At 41.7% G+C, this 17,832-nt stretch overlaps 1 protein-coding gene across 2 annotated transcripts in view; it reads right to left on the reverse strand.

The window, feature by feature from the left end:
• RUBCN (rubicon autophagy regulator) overlaps positions 1-17,832 on the reverse strand; it is an 84,969-nt gene that overhangs the window by 24,984 nt on the left and 42,153 nt on the right. The window contains exons 8-12 of one of the 2 annotated variants that reach the window (XM_030216062.1): positions 16,557-16,652; positions 12,053-12,168; positions 7,448-7,655; positions 6,487-6,588; positions 3,576-3,650 (exon numbers count right to left, since the gene is read on the reverse strand). In XM_030216062.1, coding sequence (XP_030071922.1) covers positions 3,576-3,650; positions 6,487-6,588; positions 7,448-7,655; positions 12,053-12,168; positions 16,557-16,652 — 597 coding nt within the window. The remainder of the gene's footprint in view (positions 1-3,575; positions 3,651-6,486; positions 6,589-7,447; positions 7,656-12,052; positions 12,169-16,556; positions 16,653-17,832) is intronic. The other variant, XM_030216063.1, reaches the window with a different exon arrangement.

Below are 17,832 nucleotides of genomic sequence, written 5' to 3' on the forward strand. Positions count from 1 at the left end.
ACAGTGGTTAATGATCTGTATAATTGTCAATGTTATCAATATTTATCATCGCTCTTTATTCTGTATAATATTTATGCTAATTGAGCCTGAGAAATAAATAGTTTAATCTAGCCAATAATCAGTTTTGCAAACTATGGGCCCTGTTTACTAAGCCACATTATAGGCACATTAGCGTCTTAACACGCGCCTACAATTATCATGTCCCCTAACTCAATGCAACCGGCGTCCTCGGGCTGTGCGGGGTTCCGTCGACACGCACACTTGACTGGCACAGCCCTGAGCCATGTGTGTGTAGTTCTTCTCTGGGTTTGTTCAGAGAGATGGTGGTTGCAGGCTCCTTGATTGCTTTGCTTCCATGCACCTGTGTCTGCTCTCTCTCTGCCTGGCTTCCCTTGCTTCTCTCCTATTGGTCTTCCGATTCCTCCTCCCCCTGCTCTTGTCCTATAGCTGTGCTCCTTCTCCCTGCTGATGTCAGACACCAGCACTTTATCAGCTGAGCTCTTACTGGACTCCATGCTTCGGCTTCTACTTTGGTAGGTGTTACTTGCTCAGTAGTTTGCTTCTTCTCTACTTTGTCCCTCGTTGCTGACTTTGCCTGTATCTGGATTACTCTCTTGACCTGCTGCCTGCCTGCTGACTTTGCCTGTACCTAGATTACTCTTGACCTGCTGCCTGCGCCTGGATTGCTCTCTTGACCTGCTGCCTGCCTACTGACTTTGCCTGTGCCTGGATTGCTCTCTTGACCTGCTGCCTGCCTATTGACTACCTGTGCCTGGATTACTCTCTTGCCTGCTTACGGACTTTGCCTGTACCTGGATTACTCTCTTGACCTGCTGCCTGCCTGGCCAATACGTTCACCACCTCGCTTCCATCTCCGTCTCGTAAGTCCTGCAGGCCGCACGCACCTAGGGGCTCAACCTCTGGGGAACGGCAGTCAGCGCAGGTGAAACCCGGGGTTGTCCGACCACCAAGCAGAACCTGGTCCGAGTACCGAGCTGAGCAGAGCTCTACTTGGTACAAGAATTCACAAGTCTGACAACAATAGCCCTGCGCTAATTGTAGGTGTGTTGAAAAAACTAACGCGTCTTAGTAAACAGGGCCCTAATCCTGAAGTACTGCCCTCCACTGCATGTCAAACTCTTATGTATATTCATCGCAGACATCCTGAAAAAGCAACTGGTTTGAGACATGCTGTCCGAGAAGACTTAAGATTGAATTGATTATTCAAGAGCGATTAATAAAGATGCATAAATTTGACTTTGTGCTATGGTAATGCAGACTAGCAAAGTGGTTTCCACAGGAATTAAAATCTTGTTCAACATGTGCTAATTGCCAAACGCACACATTTTTTTTTAACGACTTTTCTTTTTAGGTTCTTGCAGGCATTGTTACTGCATGAAACCTGCAAAAAAAAAAAAAAAAAGCCTTAAAACAAATGCGTGAATTTTGCAGTTGGCACATCTTAGTAAAAATACACCGGTAGAGCGTGCCCACACATATAGCACACAGGGGGTGCGCACGCTTTGTAAAAACACATATGATGTGCATGTTATACGCATGAAAATATGGTAGTTAGGGGGGAAAAAAAAGTGATGTCTGCGCTATCCGGATCAAACTATGAAGACAGGATAAATAGGGGGGCAAATTCCAGGTTCTAAGTACATCCCTCCTCATACCTTTCCAATATACTCTCCCATACTAAACAATACGCTAATCCCATAACACACCCCTCTCCCCTACCATTCTCCTTCCTTACCCTTCTTACCTACCCACATCTAAACGAACATCTGTTTATTCACTTTATTACAGCTGTATCCATTCTATGTTACTTTGTAAACCTATTGTACCATGTAAACCACATTGAACCCGCTAATGAGTGGGAAAGTGCAGGGTATAAGCGTTACAAATAAATAAATAAATAAATAAATAAATAATGTACCCTGTAATTCTGTCTCTACACTCACTCTGTAATACATTATAGAAGTTATACAACCTGATTATTTTTAACCCTTCAAACAAACTGTTGAGCACTTTAAACCAAAGTGTGATCAACAATATAGCCCAAAATCCAGACTCACACAGTGCCTATCCAGAAGGACCCCTGAAGAAATTACTAGGGATGGGACGGCAGAAATTTTTGCTTCATGTCACATGTCTTGCTTACAAGAATTTTCCATTTGTTTTATTTTTACATTTGTACCCCTCGCTTTCCCACTCATGGCAGGCTCAATGCGGCTTACATGGGGCAATGGAGGGTTAAGTGACTTGCCCAGAGTCACAAGGAGCTGCCTGTGCCTGAAGTGGGAATCGAACTCGGTTCCCCAGGACCAAAGTCCACCACCCTAACCACTAGGCCACTCCTCCACTCATAATTGCGTGCACTATGTGGAAAGAGGGCGAACAAAACATGAAATGTCATGGGGTTTTTTTTCTACTCATTTTCGTTTGAGAATATGAAACAACTTAGGATAAGTCATTGACAATTCTTATGTTTTTGAAAATAACAGCCCATCCCTAGTAATTATTCTCCTTGAGAATTTTAAGATACAGCTGCAGCAGAACTGGAAGCGGGCCACTGCTGGCAAGCTGAATTTAGAGTGATTTCCGACATCAAATGACAGTGCGAACAGATTCTCAGGAACATAGTGAATAATGCCAAAAGCTTCCCCAATTTACACAATGTGTAGGATTTCAGTTTTTATTTTATTTTTCATTTCAACAACAACATTTTCAAGGAGACCCTCTTGATTTAAAATTGCAAGTATCTGAGGTCCTGCAGGAAAAAAGGAATACTGCTTACCTAAGAGCGAATACAGCAGAGTTTTATCTCCTGTTAGATTAGAGCGAGCCCACAGGATTTGAAATACCACCTTTTCTGTGCTACAATCAAAGCACTTTACATATACTTAATAACGGTACTTTTCCGTTCCAGCCAGACACTGCTTCTAGATCATCACCATCAGCCACGATGAGAGGGGGAATTTCCAGCACTTTTCCAGTCTTATTCTGTTAGTATTCTCAGAGAGATTTCATGCAAAAGCCAGAACTTTGAATCTATGTGGATTTATGCACTAAGGATATTATAGCGAAATTTAGCATATGAACATTATTCATCACCCATGAAAGGACAGTTATAGACAACAGAATAAAATAAAGTGTTCACAATCTCAGGATATGGAAGACAGCTGTCTACCCCAAACCTGATACCTGTTTATCAATTCCTAAAGAAATGGATCTGCAGGAACCCAGACCAAGAAAAGCCAAGCAGACAGGAAAGTGTGAGCACACACACAGGTGTACGGCATGATCCGAGAATGACAGGGAGCTATGAAAGTCTAATGCAAAACCAGTCTGGAAGCAGCTTATCTGGGGTTGAATGTCCCCCCTCATTGCAAATAATGAACCTAAAGACAATGTTTTGCTCAGATTTCTATTTTGACTCAATCTTTGAAGTCCAATCTTGCAATCTAAAATGTACGCTCCCTGTGGTGCTCAGATACACCCTAATAAAAATTTCACACACCACACACACTCGTATATATGAAGCACCCCTGCTATGCAAGCTGGTACACTACCTGAAAATAAGGAAGCCATTGATAACGACAGTCCGTTCTTTGACATTTGAACCAGGTTAGATCCATCATAACCATCTGTGTGATACAGCGACAAAATGTTTCATGCAACCGCTCGGCTACCAGTGTTTCAATATTAAAGGCAAAAAAAAAAAAAAAAGCACAGTTCTGTAGCCAAACTAGCTCCTTAAATTTTTATATAGGGGACAGAACAGACATTGTACTTGGGCCAATAAAGTAGTTTTGGGACATCCCAGTTTAAGTGGTTCCACATTGCCAACTCTTGCATTGCAGTTCCAGTAAGAAACATGGTGCCCAACTTCCTTTGCTCTGTGTTAAGATTATCTGAGCAATTTCCAAATTCTCAGCTCACAATAAGTTACAGCCACAAATCGAGACATTTCCATTCATCAGATGATACCGACAGTCTAGCTAAACCTAGAGGCCATTTGATGCAAGACAGGAGAGGGCAGGTTCTGTGCAATGGATGTTAACAGAAATACAGTGTGTTCTAGTAGACTGCCTCCCATAGCAAGAAATTCATTTCATACATTGAATCTAACTCATAAAAAACCCAGTGTCCAGTGACTTCCCCTAAGCAGCTGTAAAGTATTAATCCATAAGTAAAAGCGGCTGATCGCTTGGATGGATTCCTTCTTTTCAGTAAAATGTGAAACCATGGTTTGGCCTTATCCAGCACATGAAATGACTTCATTGGTGAGGGCTTGCTGGCCAAAAAAGGTTTCAATCAGCTCCTTAGTACAAGATCTCAAGACCAAGGTGTTACAAAAAAAAAAAAAAACACACCAAAAACATTTAGGACACAGTTTCCAAACTACCCACATTAGGACAAACTTTATGGGAGCTGGACCAGATTTCAAAGTTTCCCTTGAAATTTTATGCAGATAAAAAAAGTACCTGTGAAACATACATGTACATTTAAAAATACAACTTATGTACATTATTTTCCTGCCCTGACACAAGCATTCTAGCAGAAATCCTCTCTAAAAGCATCTAACCTTCAGAAACTCCATATGTCAATTGCTATTTATCCACGAAAACATAAGAACATAAGTATTGACAGACTGAAGGTCCATCAAGCCCAGCATTATGTTTCAAACAGTGGCCAATCCAAGCTACAAGTACTTGGCAAGATTCCCAAACAGTACAATACATTTTGTGCTGCTTATCTTAGAAATAAACAATTGTGCCTGTGCTCTGTCGAGCATCAAAATATAACAAAATATTTAAACACACATGAATACAAGTGTATTGCTTCTTCAGCTTATTGAGAGTGGAGTAGTCTCATATGTAACACACGATAAAGATTATTTGATTTTTCACCCAATGACTGGGTGTATTATCTGTGTGTATTGTCTAATCATTGACTGAACCTCCACCACCCTTTGCTAATCTTATATATGAAGATATATTTCTGTTTATCAATATGCTATCATCTAATTTTATGCAGCACTTAGCTTGAACAAGTTGGTGCTCTTAAAACCCCGACAGGTCCCCGTTTCGTGGCTACTTTTTCAAGGGGGAGTCACCAGTTCTAAAACCAAAAACAAGATGCAGCACAAAGTTACTTACAAAATTGTTCTAAAAGGCGTATTAGTTGTATAATTACTTGTATTCTAAATAAAAATGCTGGTAGCTTACCAAGTAACTGTCTCAAGTGCAACTGCAGCATTACTCTGTCTCTGGTTGTATGGTTTATAATAAACACGTACACTGGTTTTTGAATATTCCCATATCAGTTCTAGAGTTATCAATAGGCACTAAGTTTAACAATTTTTTTCAATGTTTTTCAATTTTCTCCATTTCCTAATATATAGAAAAATCTTTTGATATGTTAAAACTTTTGCCACAAACAAATGGTCAATTAAGGAGTGTTCGCTCGAGACATACAAGATGAATATCAACAGTGGCAGTTTTCTATACTAGTCTCAGACAGGGCTTTTATTTAGTTAGAAGACTGTGTTAAGGACTTTTATTTTGAAGCTAGCTTCATAACCAGCTGGCACGGCTGAGCACTAACAAAAAGACGCGGTGGCCATTTTTGAGAGAGACAGAGTAATGCTGCAGTTGCACTTGAGACAGTTACTTGGTAAGCTAACAGCAATTTTATTTAGAATACAAGTAATTATACAACTAATAAGCCTTTTAGAACAATTTTGTAAGTAACTTTGTGCTGCATCTTGTTTTTGGTTTTAGAACTGGTGACTCCCCCTTGAAAAAGTAGCCACGAAACGGGGACCTGTCGGGGTTTTAAGAGCACCAACTTGTTCAAGCTAAGTGCTGCATAAAATTAGATGATAGCATATTGATAAACAGAAATATATCTTCATATATAAGATTAGCAAAGGGTGGTGGAGGTTCAGTCAATGATTAGACAATACACACAGATAATACACCCAGTCATTGGGTGAAAAATCAAATAATCTTTATCGTGTGTTACATATGAGACTACTCCACTCTCAATAAGCTGAAGAAGCAATACACTTGTATTCATGTGTGTTTAAATATTTTGTTATATCTTAGAAATAAGCAGTGGATTTTCCCCAAGTTCATTTTAATAATGGCTTATGGATTTTTTTTTTTTTTAAGGAAGCTATCCAAACCTTTTATAAACTCCACTAAGCTAACTGCTTTTACTACATTCTCTAGTAAAGAATTCCAGAGTTTAATTAAAATGACTTTGAAAATTGCCTCTTTAAGGGCAGGTAGTATTTTAACCTTAGTTTGATGGTTTCCCTTAAAAGACAGAATCCATTATCTTCCAGATCAAAATCTTGTAAATAAGGTTATTATGCCTGATCTGGAGACATCTCTCAGATTACAGAAAGGAGAGGTTAAATCCATGTGACAGAAATGTCTGACTCCATTTTGTCCACACAGGTGGGGTTCTCACCTCTTATCTCGTACTCATCCACCTCATCCACTGACCCTGAATCAGACAGTCTCATGGAATCACGGGAGCTGAACTGAGACCCACTCTCTGTGGCTGTGAAGCCTGAAAAGAAGTTCAGGAGAAGAAAACAGATCAAGAAAGAAAAAAGCAATTTTAGGCACCATTACCATCCATGTAAGACCTCTCTTCAGCTTTTAAAATGGAGAAACCAGACAGTAACTTATCCTTTGCTGATTTTCTAAGATTACACGTGGCTCTATGATCGTCCACTGAATGCATGAAAGATTACAACGAAGACTCACCCAATAAATGTCTAGTTTGGGGGGGGGGGGGAATGAGGGGAGGGTCTTCCATATGGGTCTCATCATCACATTCCAAATGAACACATATGGAGTGTGCAAATCATGTACAGCATTTAAAAAAAAACAAAAAAAAAGCACATTGTATCATCTGAAACCTTCATTTCCAAACCCTCCCTTAACAGGATAAAGGGTTCCATGCTAAAAAAAAAAAAAAAAGGAATGATTTTATTGTTTTTTTTTTTTAAAGCAAAGACAGAGCAAACTTTATAATATTAAGAAATCTATTTCTATAGCATTCCTGACTTTTCTGAACACGTACATCCACCTCCATGGTGGAGAACCTCAGTGTCAAAGGACACTCTTGAGCCCCACCTTGGGCAGAAAAATAGACCTAGCACAGATTTACAGATCCGTTTAGAAAGCTAGTGGACAGTGTACAAGATCCATCACTAATTTCAGATAGGTAAATGGCTAAGAACACGACGGAGACATGAATTTGTGAGATATTTGTCAGTGACTGGATTAGACGCTGTACTCTTAGCACAGCCATCATCGAGACTGTGACCTGAACTCATGCCCTTATAATAAAGAGAGAGGCTGGATCAGGTCACGAAAGATTTTCCAGAAACATACAACAACTGATTTCGGAGAGATCTTACTTTCAGATTCCGGGTCTCCGTAGATGGGAAGGTTGCGCTTAGTCTGGATTTCCTTTCGCCGCATTCTAATCTTTTGCTTCAGCTCTTGGATTTCTTTGTCACTGTCGTCATCTTCATCATCCTCCCGAAGTTGTCGACTTATCATATTACACTTCATCAACTCGATGGCTGCAATCAGCGACTCCGAAATGCTGAAGTGTGCATTCTCCTAGACACAGTAAGAAATAGATCAGTCAGTAAAACAGTTCTGTAACATCTATATCAGTTTTCTTGTGTGCATTTTTTTTTTATTCCCACGAGTGGCCGACTTAAAGATTCAGGAGCAGCAGGGTCACGACTCACTGGTCTGCTCACAGTGTAAATGCAGTGACAGAAAAGCCACAAGCCCTTTCAGGAACACAGGCACTGGCTAAATAATTAGCTCTGAATTGAGAGCAGCTCTCAAGTCACTTCACTGGCTTCCTATCCGTTTCAGCATACAGTTCAAACTCCTCTTATTGACCTATAAGTGCATTCACTCTGCAGCTCCTCAGTACTTCTCCACTCTCATCTCTCCCTACATTCCTCCCCGGCAACTCCGTTCACTGGGTAAATCTCTCTTATCTGCACCCTTCTCCTCCACTGCTAACTCCAGACTCTGTCCCTTTTATCTTGCTGCACCATATGCCTGGAATAGACTTCCTGAGCCGGTACGTCAAGCTCCATCTCTGGCCGTCTTCAAATCTAAGCTAAAAGCCCACCTTTTTTATGCTGCTTTTAACTCCTAACCCTTATTCACTTGTTCAGAACCCTTATTTTATCATCCTCACTTTAATATTCCCTTATCGCTTGTTTGTCCTGTTTGTCCTTATCTCTTATTTGTCCTGTTTGTCTGTCCTAATTAGATTGTAAGCTCTGTCGAGCAGGGACTGTCTCTTCATGTTCAAGTGTACAGCGCTGCGTACGTGTAGTAGCGCTTTAGAAATGGTAAGTAGTAGTAGTAAAAGTTCTACCTACTCACAGTCTAGAGAACAGGGTTTTATTTCAAATTCTGCAACTCAGACCGCCAGGCTTCACCATGAAAAAAAAATACACACACAGCTAAAGCTTAGGAAAGTGAATCAGGGCATGAACAGGAGCGGTCAAGTTCATCGGTCACCTATGTGCAGTACTGTCAGACCCTGCCAGATGCCCGCAGAGGCAGTTTACAATAGAAATTAGTGCAACCTTCTTATAGATGTGTATTGGCAAAGTCAATCATTAAGACCTACTGAAGAAAGTCAACATGACAAAAGACAAAAAAGAAGGCAGAAGGACCATCTAGTGGTTCGGATTTCAGGCCTGTACCTTGACCTTGTTGACAAAAGTGACATCAGGTTACCTATTCCCTCTCAGAGGATCTTTAATTCTAAAGTGGAGTGGAGGAGTGGCCTAGTGGTTAGGGTGGTGGACTTTGGTCCTGGGGAACTGAGGAACTGAGTTCGATTCCCGGCACAGGCAGCTCCTTGTGACTCTGGGCAAGTCACTTAACCCTCCATTGCCCCATGTAAGCCGCATTGAGCCTGCCATGAGTAGGAAAGCGCAGGGTACAAATGTAACAAAAATAAAATAGATACTATTGGAGATTCTACATGGAATGTTGCTACTATTGGAGATTCTACGTGGAATGTTGCTACTATTGGAGATTGGTGATCTGCAAGGGCCGACTTCTACATGGAATGTTGCTAGTGGAATAGCATGTAGAATCTCAAATAGTAGCAACAGTGGAGGACTGGACTTTGGTCCTGGGGAACTGAGTTCGATTCCCACTTCAGGCACAGGCAGCTGCTTGTGACTCTGGGCAAGTCACTTAACCCTCCATTGCCCCATGTAAGCCGCATTGAGCCTGCCATGAGTGGGAAAGCGCGGGGGTACAAATGTAACAAAAATAAATAAAATAAAATAAATATGGACTATTATTATTGGTTAATTCTAGTTTGGATCAGGGCATTCTTCTTATAAAAACAAAAATCAGACTTACAACAAAGCCTAACATCAATCAGATCTTTAAACCAAGCACAGTATCCTTACTCCTTCCCCTGGCTGTAAGCCTGCATAAACGTTTTTTTTTAAGTTCCTTTTTAAACTCTTTACAATCTGTGACATTCCCGAGCTTTAAAGGTACCCTATTCCAATTTACTGGACCAGCAATATAAAATATCTTACATCTGTACTTATCAAGTATCTTGGAAACATGTGTTAGTGTGACCTATACTCAGCCTCTTCTGATTTGACTCTTCCATCAAACTATAGACCAATGTCTAATCTTTACTTTCTGGCAAAAAAGTTACAGAATAGGTGATTTGGGCACAGCTTTTGAATTTTGTTGGTTCTGTTCACGCTTTCCACTCAAGGCAAATCCGGTTTTTATTTAGCACTGAAACAATTTTGACTGCTTTGCTCAATGAGCTTCACGAGACATTAGATAGTGGAGATTTTGTATTGGTAGTTTTAGTAGATTTGGCGTCTTTCGTGTTAGTAGACTATGGCTTACTTTGTACTAGATTAAAAACAGCACCTGTCAGACCTAAAGAATGTAATTTGTTTAAATTATTTCTTTCCAATTGAAAGCACAATCTAAGATTTATGACTTGGAACGTGGCGTGCTTCAGGGCTCTGCTGTATCCCCTATTTTATTCAACACTAGTAAAAGAAGCCCGTTTCAGAGCAAATGAAATTGGCGCTAGCAAGGTTTTCGTCGCAAACACCCCCTCCCTCCCTGGCCAATCCCTTCGTTGTTCTGGCATTGCTCCGCCCCCAACGTCATGACGTTAGACGCGAGGGCGGGGCCCGGAGCGATTTCCCACCCCCCGCCTCCCTCCCTGCCAACCCCTTCGTTGTTCTGTCATTGCTCCGCCCTCGAGGGCAGGGCCCAGAGCGACTCCCCCCCCCCGCCTCCCTCCCTGCCAACCCCTTCGTTGTTCTGCCATTGCTCCGCCCTCGAGGGCGGGGCCTGGAGCGATTTTGGTGGCTTCACCACCACGAACCTTCAAACCTTTTTGAAGGAAGTCAGAGCTTGGCTTCACTGATGTCAGTGTCCTCAGAACGTTGAGGTTGAGTTTTATTATAGTAGATATTTGTGTGTCCATTATTGACTTTGGTACAAACCTATGGGTTTGGGGTTCGTTATTACACAGATGACCTGCTGCTGGTTGCCACAATTTCATCAGTGACTTTTGATCTTACAGCACTTCAACTAAGAGGTGACTGCATCTAAACATTTTTGAAGTCTAACTGTTTGGTACTTAATATAAATAAAACACATGCATGTTGCATTTGTGGGGAATCAAACTCCACTAACAGTTGCTCCATCTCTTTTGGGAAAATGCATTAAGCTAGCTGGTACGTTTAAATTCTTGGGAATATTAATTGATCAACATCTTTGTTTTAAAGAGCAGATTTCAGGTGTTGTGAAAAAAGTTATAATACCTTACGGTAACTGAATGCAGTTAGACATCTGTCTGATGAGGATGGTCTTCACACACTGATGAATGCTTTTTTAGACTACGGAAATGTAGTGTATGCCAGTCTGCCAACATCAAGATTGAAGCACTTGCGAATGTTACAAAAAACTCTGCTATTCGTTTATTGGGTTGTGCAAAAAGTTTCGATCATGTTTACAACTGGCAAATTTTAAGAAATTTAAGGTTTACTAAAAACTTTTTTTTAAACAAGCTTTTAATCTTGAGATGTAGAGAGAAAGATTACGATATTTTTCTTTCCGAATGTGTTATGTAAATTACTTGCGATTGGATGACTGGATTAGGTCTTTCCATCGACACTGACGTTATGGCGTTCCCTTCTTTAATATGATTTGTTTTTAGTTTTATTGTAAACCGACAAGTTCTGTCAAAAGTCAAATGCGGAACATTGATTCAGGAGTTTGAGCGACATTGTTTTGTACATTTGTGTCTGTGGTAGACGCCTTGATCTTATGGTCTATGTTTTACATTCTGTTTTGAATTGGTTAGGTCTGTCCTATCGATTATGGAGTTTTTCTAATCTTTAGTTTATATTGTTTTTATATTCTGTAAACTGCAAAGATCACAGTTTATCAGGCAGTATAGCAAATTTTATTAAACAACTTAGTCTGGCCAACTGCTTCTTGTCACAATGCCATAGATTTGACTTGCTCTCTGGTTTCACTTCATTTGTCTCAGGCTAGTCTGAATTCTGCTACTGATTTGGCCTCTATACCACTGCGAGGTCATTCCAAGCATACACTACCCTTCCTGTAAAAATAATTTCTGAATGTTATTTCTGAGCCTAATCACACCATGGCCTCTTGTTCTACAACCTCCCCGTTTCACTGAAAAATGTTTCTTGCATAAAGGGCTGCAAAATTCCTCCCTTCATGAGCTGCTGGGACACCAAAACAGGGTACAAAGTAGAACCATGTAAAACCTTGATTCAAAACTGGAAAGCATCACCAGTCACTGCAACCGGCCACCCCACTCCCATCGGTATTCTCTGCTGATAACAAACAGAGCAGCGAAACACATCCAAGCTGTGTACTGCCAATTCACAATAACTGAGAAAATATGAGTTAGAAAGATGAAACAACAAGCCCCTAACTTCCTGCTGTACCTTTTCCAAGTCTGCACAGCTTCCAAAGTCCTGCTCAGATAAGTAACTTATTAAGGACTGTCCCTTGGAAGGTCTTCGGAACATCCCCTCTCCTGAAGTCAGATACTGAGGGCCTTCTGCAAGAGAAGAGTAAACATTACATATCAGCCAAGAATCCCAGACAAAGTGGTAAGAGGATGATTACAAAAAAAAAAAAAAAAAAGCCTCATTTGTACAGGATGCCCAGGTTAGGATGTGCTTATTTTCTTGTGTATTTTATAAAGGCTCACTAAACACCAGATAAGAATACGGCCAACTGCATAATTATTTGCCAAACTATAAAGCAGAGCATTGATTCTCAAAAATTACCAGTGCCTAAGTGCCGGATTTCAGAAGACTGCAATTACAAGAGGAGCAGATTAAGGCGCAGAGTGAAACTGCTATTCTTGAGGTAGTGTTAATTCAGTAATGTCTCAAGTACAAGGACTCCCTCCCCACAATCACTAATGCAAGACATCAACTCCAAACAAGAAGGTAACTGGCAGTCAAAGTCCTCAGAGCAGTTGTAAAATACCAATGGGGAACTTTTTTTTTTTTTTTAATATACATGTATTCCCATTGTAAACTGGGAACACAATTCTTTTTTTTTTTTAATCACCCAAATCATGAAGATACCCATCTAGCTGTCTAATAGCAGCACTGTAAAATTGGTTATTCACTTATTTATGGAATTTACATATGCAAATGTCATTATTCACGTGTACATGTTGCACAACCAATCTAAATTGGCCCCCAAAATATCAAAACAGACCAGTCTATCACGGAATAAGAAACTCTCTGGCTGGAGACACAGTAGGTCTGGCAATGTGCCAGTCATTTTTACATGGAATCAGGAACACTCTGGTTGGACAAGCACTAGATCTGCCTATACAGCTCGACCAAATTTCAGTTTTGGTTCCGAAATTGGCCCGATGAGGCCACTAGATCACCAGGGCTTCTAAAGGTAGGCCTGGGGAAGCCAACGGGTGGGTGGAAGGGTGGTCTGCTTTCTGTCGGGGGAGGGGACCCATTTTCTATTGAGGGGCAGCCAATGGTTTTGGTTGAAAACACAGCAGCTAATTTCAAAAACCTCACCTTTCGGCTGTTCTCTATCTGGCTACCAGTCATTTTTACATGGAAGCAGTAACTCTCTGGTTGGACTTGGTCTACCTATGTGTCAGTCATGTTTTCAAAGAATCAGAAATCTCTGATTGGACATGAGGTAGGTTTGGCTACATTCTGTCACTTTTACATTGAATTATTTTATTTTGTTACATTTGTACCCCGCACTTTCCCACTCATGGCAGGCTCAATGCGGCTTACATGGGGCAATGGAGGGCTAAGTGACTTGCCCAGAGTCACAAGGAGCTGCCTGTGCCTGAAGTGGGAATCCAACTCAGTTCCTCAGTTCCCCAGGACCAAAGTCCACCACCCTAACCACTAGGCCACTCTCTGGTTGGATATTAGTATTTCTGTCTATGTGCCAGTCATTTTTACACGGAATCATGAACTTTCTGTTGGGACATGCAGTAGGTGTAGCTACATTCTACTACTTAACATTTCTAAAGCGCTACTAGGGTTACGCAGCGCTGTACAATTTAACATAGAAGGATAGTCCCTGCTCAAAGAGCTTACAATCTAAAGGACAAATGTACAGTCAGTCAAGTAGGGGCAGTCAAATTGGGGCAGTCTAGATTTCCTGAAAGGATAAAGGTTAGGTGCCGAAAGCAACATTGAAGAGGTGGGCTTTGAACAAGGATTTGAAGATTCTACTCATTTTTACATAGAATCAGTAACTCTGGTTGGACATGCAGTAGGGCAGTGATGGGCAACCTTTTGAGCTTGGTGTGTCAAAATTCGCCAAAAAACCGAGCATAACTCGGGTGGTGTGTCACTTCGAGAAAAAAAAAAACCATTATTTTGCGATATTTATAGTTTAAATAACAAAAATGTATAATTGTAATATATAACTGTATTTAATAAACCAAAAACTAATTATTTAACTTACCTGCTTAGTGACTTCTTTGTTCATCTGTCAGTCGGTTTCTTTTGTTGGTCTTGATATTATTTAACTTGTGTGGGGTGCCGTGAACTAAGATAAGTGAGGGGGAGGGGGAATTAATCTGCCTATTAGTGACTTTTTTGTTGCTGAATTTCATTGGCTAAATCTTCAATTGATATTTCTACTGAGTGGTAACTCAGATATTCTCTTAATAATTGCATCTTTATTCTGCATATCGTGAAATAGAACTGGTGCACATCTTAGGAGAGTTTCTTTAATAAATTCTCCCTCACTGAGTGCTTTTCCATGCTGAGCTATGGAGTGAGCAATGCTCAAACTTGCAGATGTTAAATTTGTAGAACCTTTTACAAATGTAATGATGGAATTAGATTGGCTCTTATAAAAGTGTAGCTGCCTGGAAATGTATTCCTTCCTTTCATCCTCACTTTTTTTCAAGAGCTGGGAATGATTAGTTTCAAAATGTCTATTTATATTCCACGTTCTGCTTACTACCGTTTCAGTACATAGAACGCAAAATGATCTGCCATTTTTTTCTATAATGCCATACATCTCGGTCCATGTCTCTTGAAAGGGTCGGCTACTGCTACTACCACTTCCTTTACTTAACCTTGGTTTTTTATTTTTTGGGTTCTCCATCAGGGGGGCAGTGACAGAAGATAGAATTATAGATAGCCTGTTAGCCCTGCAGGCAATTAGGGGTTAACTAGCCTAACTGACCACCTTATGTAAATTAAGATGGCTGCCGCTATTTCTAATGGCGGGAAACGGCACCCATAGCACATGCCCTCGCCTCTCCCAGCCTCCCCCTCACCTATCTCAGTAATGACGGTCAATTAGAAATCCACGACACCCCAGAACAGTAGATTGGATGATGGTTGCTGTGGTTATGTGGTAATGGCGATCACAGGGCCCCCAGAGATGCGTCCCCCACGGCATTCCGCTGCTCTCTGCTCCGCCGGCCGGAAGTGAGGTCAAAGATCCCCTAACGGCCGTGCAGGAGGCGGGGCAGAGGGAGCAGCAGGGAGGGAACGAGCGGAGGACTCGGAGGGAGCCAATAGAAGCGCACATGGCACCCCCCCCAGCGGGTAAACATGCACCGGGGGGGGGGGGGGGGTGATTTCACCGGGGGGGGGGGGGGGGGGGGGGGAGGTCGCGCGATCCACCCCAGGTGTCAGCAAGGAACGCCGCTGCTTCTCTGTATGAGGCCACTTGCGGCCGCGTGTCATAGGTTCACCATCAGGGCAGTAGGGTCTTAGCTATGTTTGTCATTTTGTTTGCTACCTTTTCCCAATGACATCTTACAGAATGTATTTTAGTATATGAGGTGTGCACTAACCCCAGTGTATAGCATACATTTAATGGAACCTTCACAAGTTAAAGAAGCAGGTACCAGCACTCAGGGGATGCCTGCCTGGAGTTACCAAAGCAACAGGTTTTCTCCATACTTTTCAGTCACCTAACTAGATTTTTTTTTTTTTAATGTTATTTCTAAATAATAATCTTAACAATGGAATCCATAACTGTACATCTACTACGTATCTTAATATCCCAAAAGGTGTGGCGGAGCAGAAGCTTAGGAGGCCAGAAAAACAGATTGTGAACCAGGGGAGCCAGGGTTCAAATTCCACTTCTCTCACTGACAGTTTGTGACCTTGAATATGTCATTTCACTTTCCATTGCCTCAACTGCAACAGACTGAAAACAACTGGGCAGAGGAATAACTCAGGTATCTAAATATGAAACTCACGCTGAGCTCAGATGCGGAAAAAAAAGATCAGTAATTCATTCTAAATCCACTAAATTTAAAATCCAAATTGTCTGCCATTATTATATACAAACAAATACTAGTAGTAATGAAATGACTATAAAAAATAATTTAACTTGTTTCAGCTGGAATCTAATCTACAGCTGGCAAACCTCAGCTACTTACAAGAACACAACTTCCTGAAAGACAACAGGGATGGGAGTGGGGGTGGGGGGCTCTTACCTAGTATGTCCACAAGCTCAGCCTGCTTCATTTCACAGAACCCCCACTGACCCTTGATTCAGGTTCCCCTCCTTACTTCTTGCCTGGAAGCACTGCCCTTCAGCGACAGATGAAGAGCAATCCAGGAAGCTCAGGGCGTGGTTCAAGTGCAGCCACCCAGGTCCCTCCCCTGTCATCAAGGCTAACTGAAGGGCTCAGACTGGGCCCAATGCTGGGTTCTAGTCCTCAAGTGGATCAGGCAGATGGAAGTAGAAAGGTGCAGTTAAAATGACGTGGTATGCAGAGATATGAAACTGAGAAAATTGAGTGGGTTCAAGAGAGCTGTGGTAAGACTGGGTGAGCATTCTGGAAATACGCCTGAATGCTTTGCTTTCCCTGAACAGAGTGCTTTTGTGTTCTCTGCAAGAGGGATTTTATCTGCTCATCTCTAGGTGAAACAGTTTCAATGCCGACAGCACACACCCTACTCCACTCACCTTGTTCCATATACAGGGAACTCTGAGGGTGGACTCCGCTGCTCTGAGAGGTGCAGGAGATATGGTCCTTCAGCTTCAAAGTGTCACTGCAGGACTCTTAAGATATACACAGGAAGAGAGACACCAGTAACATTATGAAATCACTCAAAAGAGCATAAAATGCCATCTCCTCTTCACAAGGAGGTATACTGAATGCAGAAACAATGACATTAAAGATAAGAGACCATAAAATGAAGTGATTTCTTGGAGAGTGAGAGAAAGATCACAATGCATGTACCAAAATCATCTCTTTTGCTGAACATAAAGGGTCCGTATCTATTGATGCAGACAGAATAAGTGGTTGCTGAAGTATAAAATCATGCAACAGGGGAGGAATGAGTAAAAACACTGGTGTCTATTCAAAACCGATTATTTGTCATGCTGAACAGGGGCTTTTATTCGGGGTTTCTTCTGAATTGTCTCAGGATCTTGAAGTAGGAAGCAAGGGCCATTGCCAAGTACCTCAGAGCAGTCATGGGCACTCCCAGACTATCGCTATCTATACCTAGGGCCAATCAGAGGAAGCCACTTGAGATTACCGACCCGCCTCTGCCTCCCTCATCCACAAACAGTACTTTTACAATAATCCCCTTCTGTCTTGCCTTTATCTCCTGGGAGCTGGACATGGGAAATGAATTCTTGTGAGACTGGACAGCTGGAAGAGGTCAGGCCTTGGTCAATACATTACTGCTTATGGGGGCACTTTTCAAATGAGACCCTCCCTCCCAACATGATAGAGAGGCCTGGGCTGGAAGCGGGCTCAAGGTAGGACCACAAAAGAAACATCTCCAGCCAGCACGCTTGGTCCTTCAAAGTATGTGGGGCAAAGAATTCCTGCACTGTAGAGGCCACAGCATTGCAAAATTACCCTCCAAATTTTGGAAAATTCTCCTCTATTAGTCTTCTTTGAGGAAGGGAGACAGAAAGGGTGGCAAATGTATAAAAGTGTCTCTCCAGTGCAGGAAACGGAGGCAAAAACGGCATCCAAACTTCAGACTGCAACAGGTGAGCAGAGAGAGTCTGTGGCAACAGGAAGGGGGGAAATGGGAAGATTAAATGAGCCTTGCCGTCTTTATCTGCCATCACAAGTCTGTGCCTTGCATGGAAAAGCAAGTTTACCAGATCAAGAAAAAAAAAAGACAGGTACCTTAGCTAACAGAAATCTTCAGGAGATGGGCAAAAGAAATGTGGACACTGCTCCTTAAGTTACTAGGTATGGTTCTTTGCATCTCAGCTA

This window comes from Microcaecilia unicolor, chromosome 10 (genome assembly GCF_901765095.1).
Source record: "Microcaecilia unicolor chromosome 10, aMicUni1.1, whole genome shotgun sequence".
Taxonomy (NCBI): domain Eukaryota; kingdom Metazoa; phylum Chordata; class Amphibia; order Gymnophiona; family Siphonopidae; genus Microcaecilia; species Microcaecilia unicolor.